Source organism: Camellia sinensis, chromosome 9, assembly GCF_055761805.1.
Source record: "Camellia sinensis isolate YWXY chromosome 9, ASM5576180v1, whole genome shotgun sequence".
Lineage (NCBI taxonomy): Eukaryota > Viridiplantae > Streptophyta > Magnoliopsida > Ericales > Theaceae > Camellia > Camellia sinensis.
Genome location: NC_138969.1, coordinates 33,167,549 through 33,181,425, shown reverse-complemented (window position 1 = coordinate 33,181,425; position 13,877 = coordinate 33,167,549). Strand labels below are relative to the sequence as shown.

Sequence of the window (13,877 nt, the reverse complement as noted above, 5' to 3'; positions counted from 1 at the left end):
CCATACACATGTGGGTTTGTCTGGGTCCCACAACATGTGAGAGGCTTGGTAGAAAATTTGGTAGATTATTTGGGATCTATAGCATTTTCCGTTGATGTTCCATAGAACTGGTATGACTGCTAACAGTATTCATAGTATTTCAAGGTGGAAATCTAACATCTTGAGCTTCAAAGTGACAAGAATAAATTGTAGCCAATCTACGAATGAAATTTCAAAATTATGAATAAGGAAACTTGATGAAACACTAAACAAAGAACCACTCTTGGGTTTCTGCAATTCTCTCAACTCAATCAATGTTAATTCAATCAAAGGGAGTATCTTCCTTACACAATCCCATATATATATGTTCCATAACCGTAACCAAATAAGGAAATTAAAGAAAAATGAGAAATAAATCAAATGGAAACAAATCCTAAAACTAAATCTCCTACTATGCTGTCTATTGGCACCTCTTGCTCCTAAAATATGTCTTCAAGCCTTTCCTCTCCATCAGTAAGTTTTCTATTCTTCGTCAGGTGACCCCATTTCAGCTGAGTAAACCTTCACTTCAAATACTAAAATGTTTAATAGGTGCATTCAAATTCAAGGGGAAGGCAAAATTCACACTATGTGATTGACAATACCTTGGTAGTTAGACAGCTACTCCATTGACTTATTATTACATTGTACTGAATTAGTATGTAGGAACGTGAGGTGGCTTTCATTTCAATTTTGAACTCATACATGGCACATACTGCCGATTTACATACCTAATTACATATGTATATGGGTGCCTCACACAGATGCTTTGAACATTAGCATTTCTAAACTCTTGCATTGGCTCTGTGTGTACACTTATTACTTGGAGATTTTCATGGTTTGTGCTTTTAATTATTTGTTGTTAACTGCTATACATTGCTGCATTTTGTAATTGTTTGTTTTCTTGGTGATGACTCTTTCTATCTTGTATATGGTATACAAATCTCTAATTCAATAATGAATAATTGATTGCTGGAAGAATTTATCTACTACATTTACAAGGGTTGAATGTAACGTTGGCATACTGGAAAGTATCCTAAACCAAAATTTGAATCCAAGTCTTTCTGTTTCCTTGTAACAGAATTCTCAAAGGGCAGGATCTTTCTGGTGTCCTACCACGATCAATAGTGAAGTTACCCTACCTTAAAATTATGTGGGAAGAGCTTCCAAGTTCCAAATTTATGTTTGTTCTTCATATCTGTTAACTAGTTTTTATGATTCCATCATGTTCAAAGTGCCATCTATTGTGTACAGTGATTTATCTCGCAACTATCTCAGTGGTCCTCTTCCCCCTGAATGGGCTTCTACCAAGTTGGAATATATGTGAGCAATATATGCACTTCTCTGTTAGTTTAGCGGATGCACTATACACCCTCAGTTTCCTAAAATTAACAAAGTGAAGCTTCTGTAGGTATCTTTCTATGAATCGCATATCAGGAACAATTCCAAAGTTTTTGGGAAGTATTACCAGTCTCACCAATGTGTATTCTCTCTCTCTCTCTCTCTCTGTCTTGCAAGCATGTGGATACGAACTATGAACGTTGGAAAAGAACAAATTTTCAAAGTTTACAATGATAAACTTGTATCGTAATTTTGAAAGAAGTTCAATTTTCAGGAGCTTCGAAAGCAACATGTTTAATGGAACTGTTCCAGCAGAGCTCGGGAATTTGACCGACTTATTGTATCTGTGAGTCCTGTCCTGCATCACCTCTTCAATATAGTCCATATATCTTTATCCAACCCTAGATTTTCAACAAATTGTGCAATTCATCACAAATTTATATGTTTATGTTGGTTACCCCCTTTGGGCACTGTAGCAATTTTAACTCTAACAATCTCACTGGGGAGCTGCCAAAGGAGTTCAATAATCTGATAAATTTGAGAGAACTGTAAGTTCATTAGTAATCTTGTGCAGTATCATAATTATAAATTTGTGTCGTGCCACTGCTTTAAGTAGTTTTCAATCTTTTCTTTGTTTTCAACTTTGGGTAAAAGCAGTAGGTTGAGCAGTAACAATTTCAATGGAAAGTTACCCAGTTTCCAGAGTTCCAAACAACTTAGAATACTGTAAGTGTTTCTTCTTTTTAAGCATTCAATAACATTTGAAAAGATAAAAATTATAGTGCAATTTTAACTCATTTGATATCTATCATGGCAGAGAGCTTGAAGCAAGTGGGTTTGAAGGGCCTATACCTTCTGACATTTCTCTCTTGCTTAATTTAACTGAAATGTAAGTTCAGATTTTTGTGGTCATATTTCTTGGAATAAGTAATTTTAGTACTATGCTTTTAAGCTTTTTAAAACAAGATAGATATTTCTGAATGCAAGTATTTTTAATGGGATCTGTGAGCAGAAGGATTACAGACTTGAATGGAGGGGCTTCAGAATTTCCAAAGCTAGAAAACATGACAGCCTTGGAAAAATTGTGAGTCATACCAAGGATTGAAAAAAATCATATAAAGTATGCTAATCTTGACCTCATCGGCAACATTACTTGCATAAATTTGGTCTTCTTTGCAGGATGTTAAGGAACTGTAATATATCCGGAACAATCCCAGTCTATCTAGCAAGTTTTCGTTTAAAAGTATTGTAAGTCTCCTACTCCCTTATTATTCTTTTATAGTTGATAAGTCCTACTTTCTCATAATTCTTTTAATTTATTCTAGATTTATTTCATGACAGACTACTACATCCCGAACTATTACTAGTAACTTATTATTTTGAGATAGATATATGTGTGTGTGAGTGTGTTTTGTATGAAATCGAGATGACATACCTGAACATACAAAATTTTATGTACAAGAATATGAATGTAGACTTTTCAGGGGTATTTATATGTATCGACCGTAGAGTAATGTTGTATAAACAGAATTTTTTAAACATAATTTCCATATTGTTTGATATATACGTGTATGGGTTCTGCTATCTTCTTACTTGAATGAAGTAGGATAGAATTGTAGCCACTTCTATTAAACATTAATTGTCCCCACCCTCTTTATATACATTTGGAACTGCGCTCTCACAAGTGGGTGTGCATAGAAATAAAGGGGGTGCATTTAGAATCACCCAGAAAGTATAGCATTCTAAGGTTGGGGGGCTTCCATTGTTATTCTTATACACAAAAGGTAGAAGAATGGAAGGGAAGAGGGGGACCTGATGTAGCTAACCACAAAATTTATATCAACCTGATGCAACAACTTGATTGTTCACTACCATCATCATGGTCACTTAATCATCTATTGCCATCACAAACGGTCGATAATTATGGCTGCCGTGTATTAATTGGTTATTGGTCATCATGGAAGAGAGTCGGGGTTTTGCAGATTGTTTAAGCAGGAAAAGAGATGAGAAATTTGATGGATAGAATTACGACCATAACCTTACACTAAAGTACCAAGGAAACTAAAAATGAAGGTAGTTTCATCTAAAACTTAAGATAATGAGTGTAAGCCAAGATTTGGTCAACCTAAACGACATATAAATGAATTGGATCTTATACAAATAAGGATATAACAGTCAATCAACTTTATTGTAGTTCCATGTGCTAGTCACATGACCTTTTTCCACCCCAGTACCTAACTGTGTGCAACAGTTGGACCAATTTGATAGAAATTGAGATTTTTGGGATTATGTGTTGTAATTGAAACTATAACAACCAAATTAAAACAAGAACGAAAATATCATAAAATGTGATTTACCCTTTTAACATTAATTTTGATACATCATATTGACATAGTTTTTGTAAAAATAACTGATGTATTATTATTGATTGATGTATTACAAGATTGATTAATTACAATTCCTATACAATCTATATATAGAAGAAAATGTGGTAGTAGGTGTAGTGGAGGTGATAGTGGGTTAGGTGAAGTGGAGTGTGTGGTGAAGTGGAGGTAGGTGAAGTGGAGTGTGTAGTGGAGTAGGTGAAGGTAAAGATGGGAAATTCTAACAGCCCCCCGCAAACTCAAGGAGGAGAGAAATTAACCAACTTGAGTTTGGAGAGAGTAACAAAACAAGAAAATACATAAAAATAAAAAAGGATAGGAGACACTGTATGGTCGTGTCAGACCGTTGGTGAAGACACTGTATGGGGTGTCATAACGTTGTAGAGGACACTGTATGGTGGTGTCAGACCGATGTAGAAGACAGTTTATGGGGTCATGTCGGACCGTTGTAGAAACTAATCGGAATCAATGTCGGGACAGTTTACAGAGTCTTGTCGGACCCTTGTAGAAACTAACCGGAATCTATGTCGGGACAGTTTACAGAGTCTTGTCGGACCCATAAAGGAGCTAACCGGAATCAAATGTCGGGACAGTTTATAGAGTCTTGTCGGACCCATAAAGGAGCTAACCGGAATCAATGTCGGGACAGTTTACAGAGTCTTGTCGGACCCTTAAAAAATCGCATCCTCAAAAGGTGCGCTCAATTTTTCAAAAGGCGTGCCATCAAAAGGCGTGTCCACTTTATCAAAAGATGTGCCATGAAAAGGCGTGCCAGTTTGTCGAGCGTCAAGAGGCGCGCGATGCGCGTGGCTCGGCCTTGGCTATTTAAACCAAGGTTGAGGCAGAGGCTGAGGCAGACAAAAAACTTCTGAAAATCCTCTGAAAAAACGCTTCCTTTGCTGAGAGAGAAACTCTGTAATACTCTGTAACGAGAGATATTCTGTAACACTCTGTTGCCCAGAAAAATGGCCTCGTCCTCGTCTTCCCGTGGACTGCTCACCCTCTTTCCCGACCTCAACGAGTCAACGAGAGAGAGAACTGGTGCGGTGGCACTGGAACCTCAACCAAACACCGCTGGGTATACTCCGTTGAACTTTCCGATGCGGTCTGTGGAGCAAAGAATGGCAGTGCTCTCGGATGTGGAGGCCAATCAGTATACTTTGAAGGTATGTGTGGAAAGCATGACGGCGGTCACAAACCTGTCGAACCGGCTGCAGAGTAGGACAAATGAGGTGCAGCAATTAAACTCCCAGTTGGCTCTGCTCCAACGCATGTATAAGGATGCGCGAGCAGAGATAAGCGTGCTTAGGGCAGAAAACAAGGAGCTGAAGCGGAAGGCCACCGTGATGTTCCGATTTGGAGGGCCGCCATATGCTGCAGTGGAGGAGCAGGGAGTAGTGATCGTGCCCAGTGGAAGAGGAAACACGGAGGCAACACCGTCAAGGCCCGCTCAGGACGGAGGCAAGAAGAAAAGACCGGCGGCAGAGTAGAGAAGAAGTGAGGTCGATGTATGGCCGCTGCAGAAAAGAAAACAAAGCTTTTGTTGTTTTTTTTTTTTTTTTTTTTTTTTTTTTTTTTTTTTTGATGTTGTAAAATGGTGATCGGGGTTGATCCCGAATTGAATAAAATGAGTGTATTGTGCAAGTTCGTCGTCTGCCCTTTTTTTTTTTTTTTTTTTTTTTTTTTTAATAATAATAATAATAATAATAATAGTAGGAGACAAGCCCACATGGATGGCATTGTAGGGAAAACAGAGAATGTGAGCATTATTCTGTCTGGGTATTCCTCCCTGATCTTCAAGATCAAGAGGGTGCCCATGCCGGAGTGTAGAATTTCTTTGGTGAGGAAAGTGATGGGTTCGATGTCTCTCATGATCTCATCTTTTTTTTTTTTTTTTTTTTTTGTCTTTCCACTTTCGGAAGTCAGGATCGTCCCACCTAGGGTATTTCGGAGAATCTTTGGTGCTCAAGGCTCTGGTGCTTTGGCCCGAGCAGGAAACGTCATCGTCGGGGCTAGTTGACTCGGCGGTGGCGGAGCAGAGTCGAATCGTCAATATACCGGAGGCGAACCGGTGGTGCTGCTGGAATCGGAGACGGAGAAGTGGAAACCTTCTGAGACACTGGATTAGAAAAAGTGATGAAGGTATCAATCAACATACAGCAGAGAGAGTGACCTATTGCGGGACCAAAAGCTACCGTGCGCACCCTCGTTGTCATCACCCACCCTTCCCTCTTCTCCTTCCGTGAAACCTCCGAACCAGAGATACACACACATATATACATATATAAATTTATATATATATATATATACGCGTAAATTCAACGACGATATTTAGCCCTAACCAACCAACCTTTCTGTGAACACTTTCGGGGGGCTTGTACGTGCCGTCGTGTTGAACGCCATGCTCGTCGCAGATCAATTCCAGAACTTGGAGCCGATTTGGTTACCGCATTGACCCCCCTGAATGTGTAAGATTTCGCTCATCTTTTCTTCTTCTTGTTGTTGTTGTTTAGAGAGAGAAGAAGAGAGAGTGGTTCAAGATGCATTGGACAGAGTCATGGTGAACAGGACTACGGTGGTGGTGGCACATAGATTGTCCACAATCAAGAATGCAGATGTAATAGCAGTGGTTAAGAATGGTACTGTAAACTGGCAGAGTAGCCTTCATCCATGGATTTATGAGTAAAATCCCCATCGTGCTTCGGTTGGTGGTGGAAATATACCTGTTCAGGTGAATGATGGAAAGAGTGGACTAGGTTGAGGTCCGGCGGGCGGCCAAGGCGAGGTTGCCGCCCGCCGGTGAAGCGAGAAATACTAAGGTATTAACCTTGCTCTGATACCATGTAAAAATAACTGATGTATTATTATTGATTGATGTATTACAAGATTGATTAATTACAATTCCTATACAATCTATATATAGAAGAAAATGTGGTAGTAGGTGTAGTGGAGGTGATAGTGGGTTAGGTGAAGTGGAGTGTGTGGTGAAGTGGAGGTAGGTGAAGTGGAGTGTGTAGTGGAGTAGGTGAAGGTAAAGATGGGAAATTCTAACAGTTTTCAGAAAATCTTCACTAACAAATACATGACTCAAGAAGAGTAGAACCAAGTGGATGTTATATTACAAAACAGAGTGAGTGGGTTAGTTGCATTTGTAAAATGTTCCATCTTGAAAATAATTAAATTCATAGAACATAAAATGCCTCGCTTTTCGAAAGAAACTATTTTCATGTAAAGCAATGAATTATTAATATTGTAATTAATATTTGAATTTTTTTTCGTTCTACATATATTTTTATGAATTTAGAAAAGTTACGATAGGGTACCTTGAGAAATAATATGATGGTGGGCGTTGGAGAACAAGGTAACCAAATGCATATTGGTGTGATAAAATTGTTACTACAATTAGATCACTTACAAGAGAAACTAGTGAATTTTCTATCATTTGAGGACTGCATGAAGGGATAACTTTGAGTCTTTACTTGTTTGCCTTATTCATGGATGAATTAATTAAATACATTTGATGATATCCCATGGTATATGTTGTTCACAAATGATATTATTTTAATGGATGAAACTAAGGAATTAACACCAAATTACAAATCTATAGAGAAGTACTCGAGTAAAAAAGGCTTAAAATTTGTAAAAATAAAAATGAATCTATGGAAGGTTAAATATCACTTTATCTCCCTATGGTTTACTTCAAGTGCAGTTTACCCCTCTAACATTTGGAAATAAACACATTACCCACTATGGTTTGTGGATTAAAATGTATTGCTTGTACCGTTAATGGCTTAACATCATCGTGTAAATCAGACATTTTTCTCATTTTTTTATGACTCAAAATGCACTTTACCCTCTTGTGCTTTACTTCGTGTAATTCTTCTTATGATCAATCTCTTACAGTTCTTTGCTTTGTGAAAATTGTGTTGTTATTTTGTGGCAGGGACCTAAGCTTCAACAGGTTGGAAGGAAATATCCCTAACTTTGATGGAGCCACACAATTACAATACATGTAAGCAATTACATTTAGGATGACAAGATGTCCTAATTTCTTAAGCATGGAAGTCCTTCCTCATTCATTTGTATGATTTTTCTTTCAATGTTGACAAAGAATCCCTCTTCTATAATTGCGCCGATAAGAATGTGATTGGAACTCACTTGTAGGTATTGTGCCAGTTGAAGCATTGATACCTGCTTGTAGTAATAAATGGAAGACACAAGAAGATAGAATTTCAAGAATAAACATGAACACAAACACTTGTAGTGCATCCAACAATAGGGCTATGTCCATGGTTGAAGACGATTAAGAACATCCACTATACAGTGTACATTGTTTTCCTCAAAAACTATACCCAATTTGAAAGACAACGAGAGTAAAAGTCCCACATGCCTAAACTCACCAGATTTGAGATGGTACCTAGAAAACCCAAAGAACACATAGAAAATTAATCCTATACACACTCAATTTCCTAACACTAGACCCTTTTGTAGTCTTAAACCAAATTCCTAGTTGCACAAGGAACATTGAGTTCTCGACACACAAGAATGATTCATAAAAGGAAATACAACCAAATTGGAATTTGAGACAATTCACAAAACTCTTCACCTTAAATCAAATTCTGCAAAACCACGAAGCCAACTTCTCCACTAAACTTCATTCTCCACGAACTAGCATTGGGGCCTTCACCTTTGCCAATCAAGATAATCCAATATCCGACAAGATTGATACAAGGAAAGTTTAACAACTAGTACCTCGGTAGCATTTTCACCTTGACCTCTTATATACCACAGAAATTTGCTTGTACTCAACCACAAGGAATCCCGATGCCCACCCCACAGGCAACTTTGTCCTCAAGTCAACTGTGTGTACCGAATACCGCACTAGATGATTGTGGATTGGAGCTCCGCACTTGATTGGACTATCCAGGAACTGAGACCCTGCAACAAGGAGCACCGTTAGAGCTGCCCGAATAACCCTTTCGGTGTGGAAGTAAATGATCGGAGAAGATGGAAAGTGCTCTCTAAGTGTAGAGAGTTGTGTTTAAGTGAGTATGGTTCAGCTCAACTTAGTTGCCTTCAATGTGAAGTAAGTGTAGTTTATATAGAACTCCTTACTTGTTGCCCGAGATGGTTTCATGGAGCTTTGGTGCTACCAGGTTTCCTTTAGCATTGCTTAAGGTAGGGGACCATTTGGTAGTTGACAAGGGGTGTATATACTCATTGTAGTTATGCTGATAACTAACCACATTCCCTTGATTAACCATTTCCGTAATTCTAGGTGAAGGGGACCAACTAAGGTGGCAGCTTGCACATGCATGCACTCACAGCTTCCACGTTTCTCTGAGAGGTTCCCTCGGCTCGGTACCGTTGTGCCTTGGCTCAACCCTCTACAAGATTGCTTGTAGAGGTGGGCTGGCCTAGTAGAATATCTTTGTATGGGCTTGGCCCACTTCGGTTTGGTCCAAGGATCAGGTCCTGCAGCTCGGCCCAACCCAACATCGTGGCTAGATTGACATTTCCACTGCGGGTTGGGTCCAAGTGCTTGAAGACTTGGGTGGATTGTTGATAATGGAATTGGGCTTGATTGGCTTATCCGCATGTTCACTTGACCACTTGGATTTAGGCTTCGGTAGATTGGGCCGACCCAAGGCTTGGATACGACCCATTTCATATTCAGCCCCTTCATTTGCCCCCTAGCTTGCGCTAAGGTTCCCCTTTGGGGGAGCTACTGCTTTGTACTCCAAGCGTCGCGTTGCTTCGGATCTGCTCCAATTTGGCCTTGGTGATGGTTCAATCCTAGCACGTGCCCTGCATGAGTCCTTTCAAGGTGACGCGTGGCGGCACTGTATTGGCGCGCAGAGATAATGCGCCAACCCTGTACAGAAAGGCGTGATTTTGTTTCTTCGCCCTGGTTGTGTGTAATAAATGCCCTAAGGGTGTCAATTCAAACCCCTTTGTCTATCAAACCCCTTCGTCTACCACCGAAACTTCAAAAGGAAAACCAGAACTCTTTTGTTTTTCTGCCTTGGTGACGACGGAGCTCTGCCTAGACACTTATTGCCATTGTTGCTTCCGTTCTCGTTCTAGTCTCAATAACCTTCTCTTGTAGCTATCCCCTCGTCGAACCTCTGTAAGTTCTTCTGAAGCTTCCTTTTTCTTTCGTTTTTTTGTCTTGGTCGCCTTTCTTGGCATTCGCACAATTAGAAAATATGAGGAAGAAGAACTCCGAAAATATGAGGAAGAAGGAATATATTTCTGTTATATTCAAAACTTCTTATCTTACAAGACCAAATGACACTCCTTATATAGGAAATATTACAAACATCATTATAACCCATTATATGCCACTTACATATTATATATTACCACTATCTACCACTATCATATTATATACATGCCACTATCTGCCACCAACACCACTATCATATTCTATACATGCCACTATCTGCCACCAACACCACTATCATATTATATACATGCCACTATCTTATTATATACATTAACACAAATTTCCTGCACGCACCATTGTTTCCGGCGACTAGCTCTGTTTCTTGTTTAGTTGAGTTTTGTTCTTGCTTTGTTAGGTCTAGATAATGGGTAAATTCCGTGCATTGGTGGATACCCTTGAGGTCATGGCCTTGTTTCGCTGAGATTATGGTATCCCTGACGACGTTACCCTTTTGTTGGCAAAGGTTGACGCCAAGCGCATGGGTACAAGACACACTGCTGCCTTTCCTGTCGCTGTTATTATTGAAGGAGGCGTTCAGTTTCCTCTAGAGCCGTTAGTCCGTCGCTTTCTGCATCAAGTCCAACTTACCACTATGCCAGTGTCTGTAAATTTGTTCCCAGTTGTCTGTGGTGTGTGTGCTTTGAATAGACGATTAGGCTTGAATCTGGACATATGAGACATTCTGGGTTGTTACACCCTTTCTCACAATAAGGACCATAGTTCCTCCTACCTTCGAGTCTGCTCTGCTAATTGCCATCTTGTCACTGGTTTGCCCGACTCTGACAAACATAATGATGATTTCCTACAAGCTGGGGGGAACTAGGAGTTCCCTGCTGGGACTGAGTTCCAATCTGAACGGATGCCTCAAAAAGATGGCTACTCAGGTCTGAGTCTTGTGTTCCAGTGTCTTTGTACTTCTGTTTTGGTTGAATATTGTGCTAATGTTGTTCTTCATCTCTGCAGAGGCTTCTCGTTTCCAGCGCAGGTCGAACCGAGAGAACATTGAGGCGATCAAAGCTGTTTTGAGATACAAGAATAGGTCTGTCCCTAAACTGTTGGAATATCAAGCGACTTATCGTTCCACAATCCCGAAAAAAGCAAGGCTTGCTACATCCCTTCTCGATTCCGATACTGAAACTGACACACCTCCTGCCCCCTTAGTTACAAACCGTCATCGTGGTCGGAGTTTATCTGTTGAGAGGACCCTTTCTCCTGCCCCCAGATTCACAGAGGGAGGGTCGATGTCGAAGAAAAGGGTGTTGGTAGACTTGGAGGTGGAAGCTTTTGGCTCTTCCTCTGCTCTGCAGGCTCCCCTGGTCAAGGCCGAGCCAAAAAGCCTTATGGATGTAAAACTGGAGATAGGGGCCTCTGGCGCTTTTGTTGCTGCTACCGAACCTGCTGCTTCCATCGTTTAAAGGGAAAAGAAGAGGAGGAGGTAGGAGACCGGCAAGGCTATAGTTGGAGAGACCTCTGAGGATCCTATTGAGGACGAGACTTTTGAGAAATGGGAGTCGCCTATGCTTCACCAGGGCAGGCCTATTTCTATTTTTGACTTAATTGTTGCTTCTGGAGACTTTGCTTTTGATTTGACCAGGACCCTATTGATGCTAGTAAATATGGCAGATCATAACGGACCTGGGGACATTCCAATCTTGAAGGGAACCCTTCAAATGATGACTACTGTGAGTGCTACTCCATTTCTTTTTTGTGTTCTTTACTGGTTTGTATCGTTTCCTTTTTTTAATTCCTGTTTGTTTGCCGTAGTGTATCCAGAGGATGCATTTGTCCATCACCCTAGCTGAGGAACTAGCGAAGGCCGTACTAGAGGCTGCCATGACTACTGAGAGGTTGAAAACAAGTTTGGAAGCCGAAAAGGAGGGACGCAGGATTGCTAAGATGGAGGTATTTCGTCTGAGCAAGGTTATCACTTCGGCTGAGAAGTCCAAGGAAGCTGCTATTGGGTTCCAGGCTCAACTTGAAGGGAAAGTGGCTGAGCTGGAGGCAGTTATTGGGGTGATGGCCGCTGAACGTTTAGCTTTGGAGGCTAAGCACTGGCAGCAAGGTTGGGACGAAGCTGGAGCCGCTTATAAAGAAGAGGTGTTGGTATTGTGAGACAAGCTTTTTTTGAAGGGCTGGACACGTGCTCTGACCGCTACTCAAATTCCTGAAGAGTCTCCTTTGTTTCAAGATATTCCTATTCCCTCAAAGTCCTTGGGTCTGAAGGCTGCTGCTGCCCCTGCTACTCCTCTAGCTAAGATTTCCCCAGGAACTGATTTTGCAACCAAGACTTTGGAGAGCGATGCTGCCAATGAAACGGTGAACGTTAAAGGGGGTGATACCCTGGAAACTGAAGATGTGGTAGATGTGGTTAAGGAGGCTCCTATTTTCTAGGAAGTTGGGGCTGCCTCTACTTTTCCTCCCCAAGATGGTCCGGACAAGATTGTGGATGCTACTCCTGGAATTTCTCCTGTTGATGAAAGTTGAAGTGACCTTTGGACTGATTTGAAGTTTTCTTTTTTCATTTTGCTTTTTCGCCTTTTTTACTTTTCTGCTGTACTGGAGCTCGGTCTTCCTGACGAGTTGCCCCCCTTAAGTTGGTCAAGACAATTTTTCTTTCTTTTTGTTGCTGTTTTGTGAGGCCAGCTGTGCCTTTGATAGAATTTTCCTTCTGATATAGCAATCTGATATGTTTTGCTTTCATACTTGCGTTGTTCATACTGTTTGCCCTCGGCCGAGCATTGTTGGGTCCACAGGGCTGAATAGATGCTCGGTCTGCATGGTTGCATTGATCTTTGTAATTGAATGAGAGTGACTTACTTAGGTCCAGGTTGACTTCAAGAAAAACAATTGTTTGCCCCCACTTGGAGCTAAGTAAGATTGGTACTGAAGAACTCGCTCTCTGGGAGAGCTACTTAAGTTGATGTTGATTTTGATAGCATAAGTGCCATTGAATGGGACAAAAAGATGCAGAGGAAAGATGTCATACTCAGGTCCAGGTTGGTACCAAGAAAACAATTGTTTGCCTCTGCCTGGAGCTGAGTAAGACTACTGTTGAAAGTTTGATCTTTGAAGGATTTATCCAAGTTTGTTCCAACTTTGTTTGGATGTAGTAGTACTGAGGTGTTGATGTGATGATACTTAAGAAATTTTGTAATTGACATGAAAAAGAATTGGGCATCAAAAAATTTGTTAGGGCAGTTTTCACCAAGCAGTTCCACTTGGTTAAGATCCATTTTGGTAGCCAAACATAACTCCACCAAGCAATCCCACTTGGTATGTTTGAGTGCAGACCAAAACTAAATTCTGTTCGGTCGTTCCGAAACTTTTTCCATTTGGTTAAAACCAAAGCTAAATCCGTTTGGTAAATACCAAAGCTAATTCTGTTTGGTAAACACCAAAGCTAATTCGGTTTGGTAAACACCAAAGCTAAATTTGTTTATTTTGAAATATGCCCCTAGGGCTTGGGTTATAAAGTCCAAGTTAAGCAATAATCTGTTCTGACCACAAAGCTGTACAGGTGCTTGGAAACAAAAGTTCAAAGAAATTGGGGGGGGGGGGGGTAATTTTCATTAAGCAAAAGATAAATGCTTTTACACTAGATAGATAATTGTGGGGTGCAGTTTATTGATAGTACCTACGTTACACGGACTTGTCAGTTTTGGCGAAGTACCCGTGTCGATACGACACGACACGGGTACGGGTACGGGATACAACATGGAAGAAGTGGATACGGCATGGAAGAGAAGGCATAGAGTAAAGGAGAAGAGAAAGAAACCTAGTCGGCGAGAGGATCCTGATCGGCGACTTCGAACCAGTCGACTTCGATGACCTTTGAACCAGTCGTAGCAGTCGACTTCGATGACCTTCGAACCAGTCGCGTCTCTCACTCGATCGCCTCTTTGACC

The 13,877-nt window shown here is 40.6% G+C and overlaps 2 protein-coding genes across 6 annotated transcripts in view; both read left to right on the top strand.

The window, feature by feature from the left end:
* Window positions 1–13,877, top strand: part of LOC114306479 (putative LRR receptor-like serine/threonine-protein kinase At1g07650) — a 36,059-nt gene that overhangs the window by 2,308 nt on the left and 19,874 nt on the right. For 4 of the 5 annotated variants that reach the window (XM_082886497.1, XM_028251716.2, XM_082886499.1 and 1 more), the window contains exons 3-12: window positions 1,100–1,171; window positions 1,273–1,341; window positions 1,430–1,501; window positions 1,634–1,705; window positions 1,836–1,907; window positions 2,017–2,085; window positions 2,177–2,248; window positions 2,372–2,443; window positions 2,539–2,607; window positions 7,687–7,755. In XM_082886497.1, coding sequence (XP_082742623.1) covers window positions 1,100–1,171; window positions 1,273–1,341; window positions 1,430–1,501; window positions 1,634–1,705; window positions 1,836–1,907; window positions 2,017–2,085; window positions 2,177–2,248; window positions 2,372–2,443; window positions 2,539–2,607; window positions 7,687–7,755 — 708 coding nt within the window. The remainder of the gene's footprint in view (window positions 1–1,099; window positions 1,172–1,272; window positions 1,342–1,429; window positions 1,502–1,633; window positions 1,706–1,835; window positions 1,908–2,016; window positions 2,086–2,176; window positions 2,249–2,371; window positions 2,444–2,538; window positions 2,608–7,686; window positions 7,756–13,877) is intronic. The other variant, XM_028251720.2, reaches the window with a different exon arrangement.
* Window positions 7,770–12,672, top strand: LOC114306481 (uncharacterized). Its single transcript, XM_028251730.2, has 3 exons — window positions 7,770–10,856; window positions 10,936–11,654; window positions 11,737–12,672. Exons 2-3 carry the CDS (start codon window positions 11,490–11,492, stop codon window positions 12,082–12,084), a joined length of 513 nt encoding a protein of 170 aa, XP_028107531.2. The 5' UTR covers window positions 7,770–10,856; window positions 10,936–11,489; the 3' UTR covers window positions 12,085–12,672.

Bases quoted from the DNA above. Each gene is read 5' to 3' on its own strand.
- LOC114306481 (XM_028251730.2), top strand. From the start codon at position 11,490: ATGCTTCACCAGGGCAGGCCTATTTCTATTTTTGACTTAATTGTTGCT. The intron at 11,655-11,736 runs GTGAGTGCTACT...TGTTTGCCGTAG, and splicing joins CCCTTCAAATGATGACTACT to TGTATCCAGAGGATGCATTT.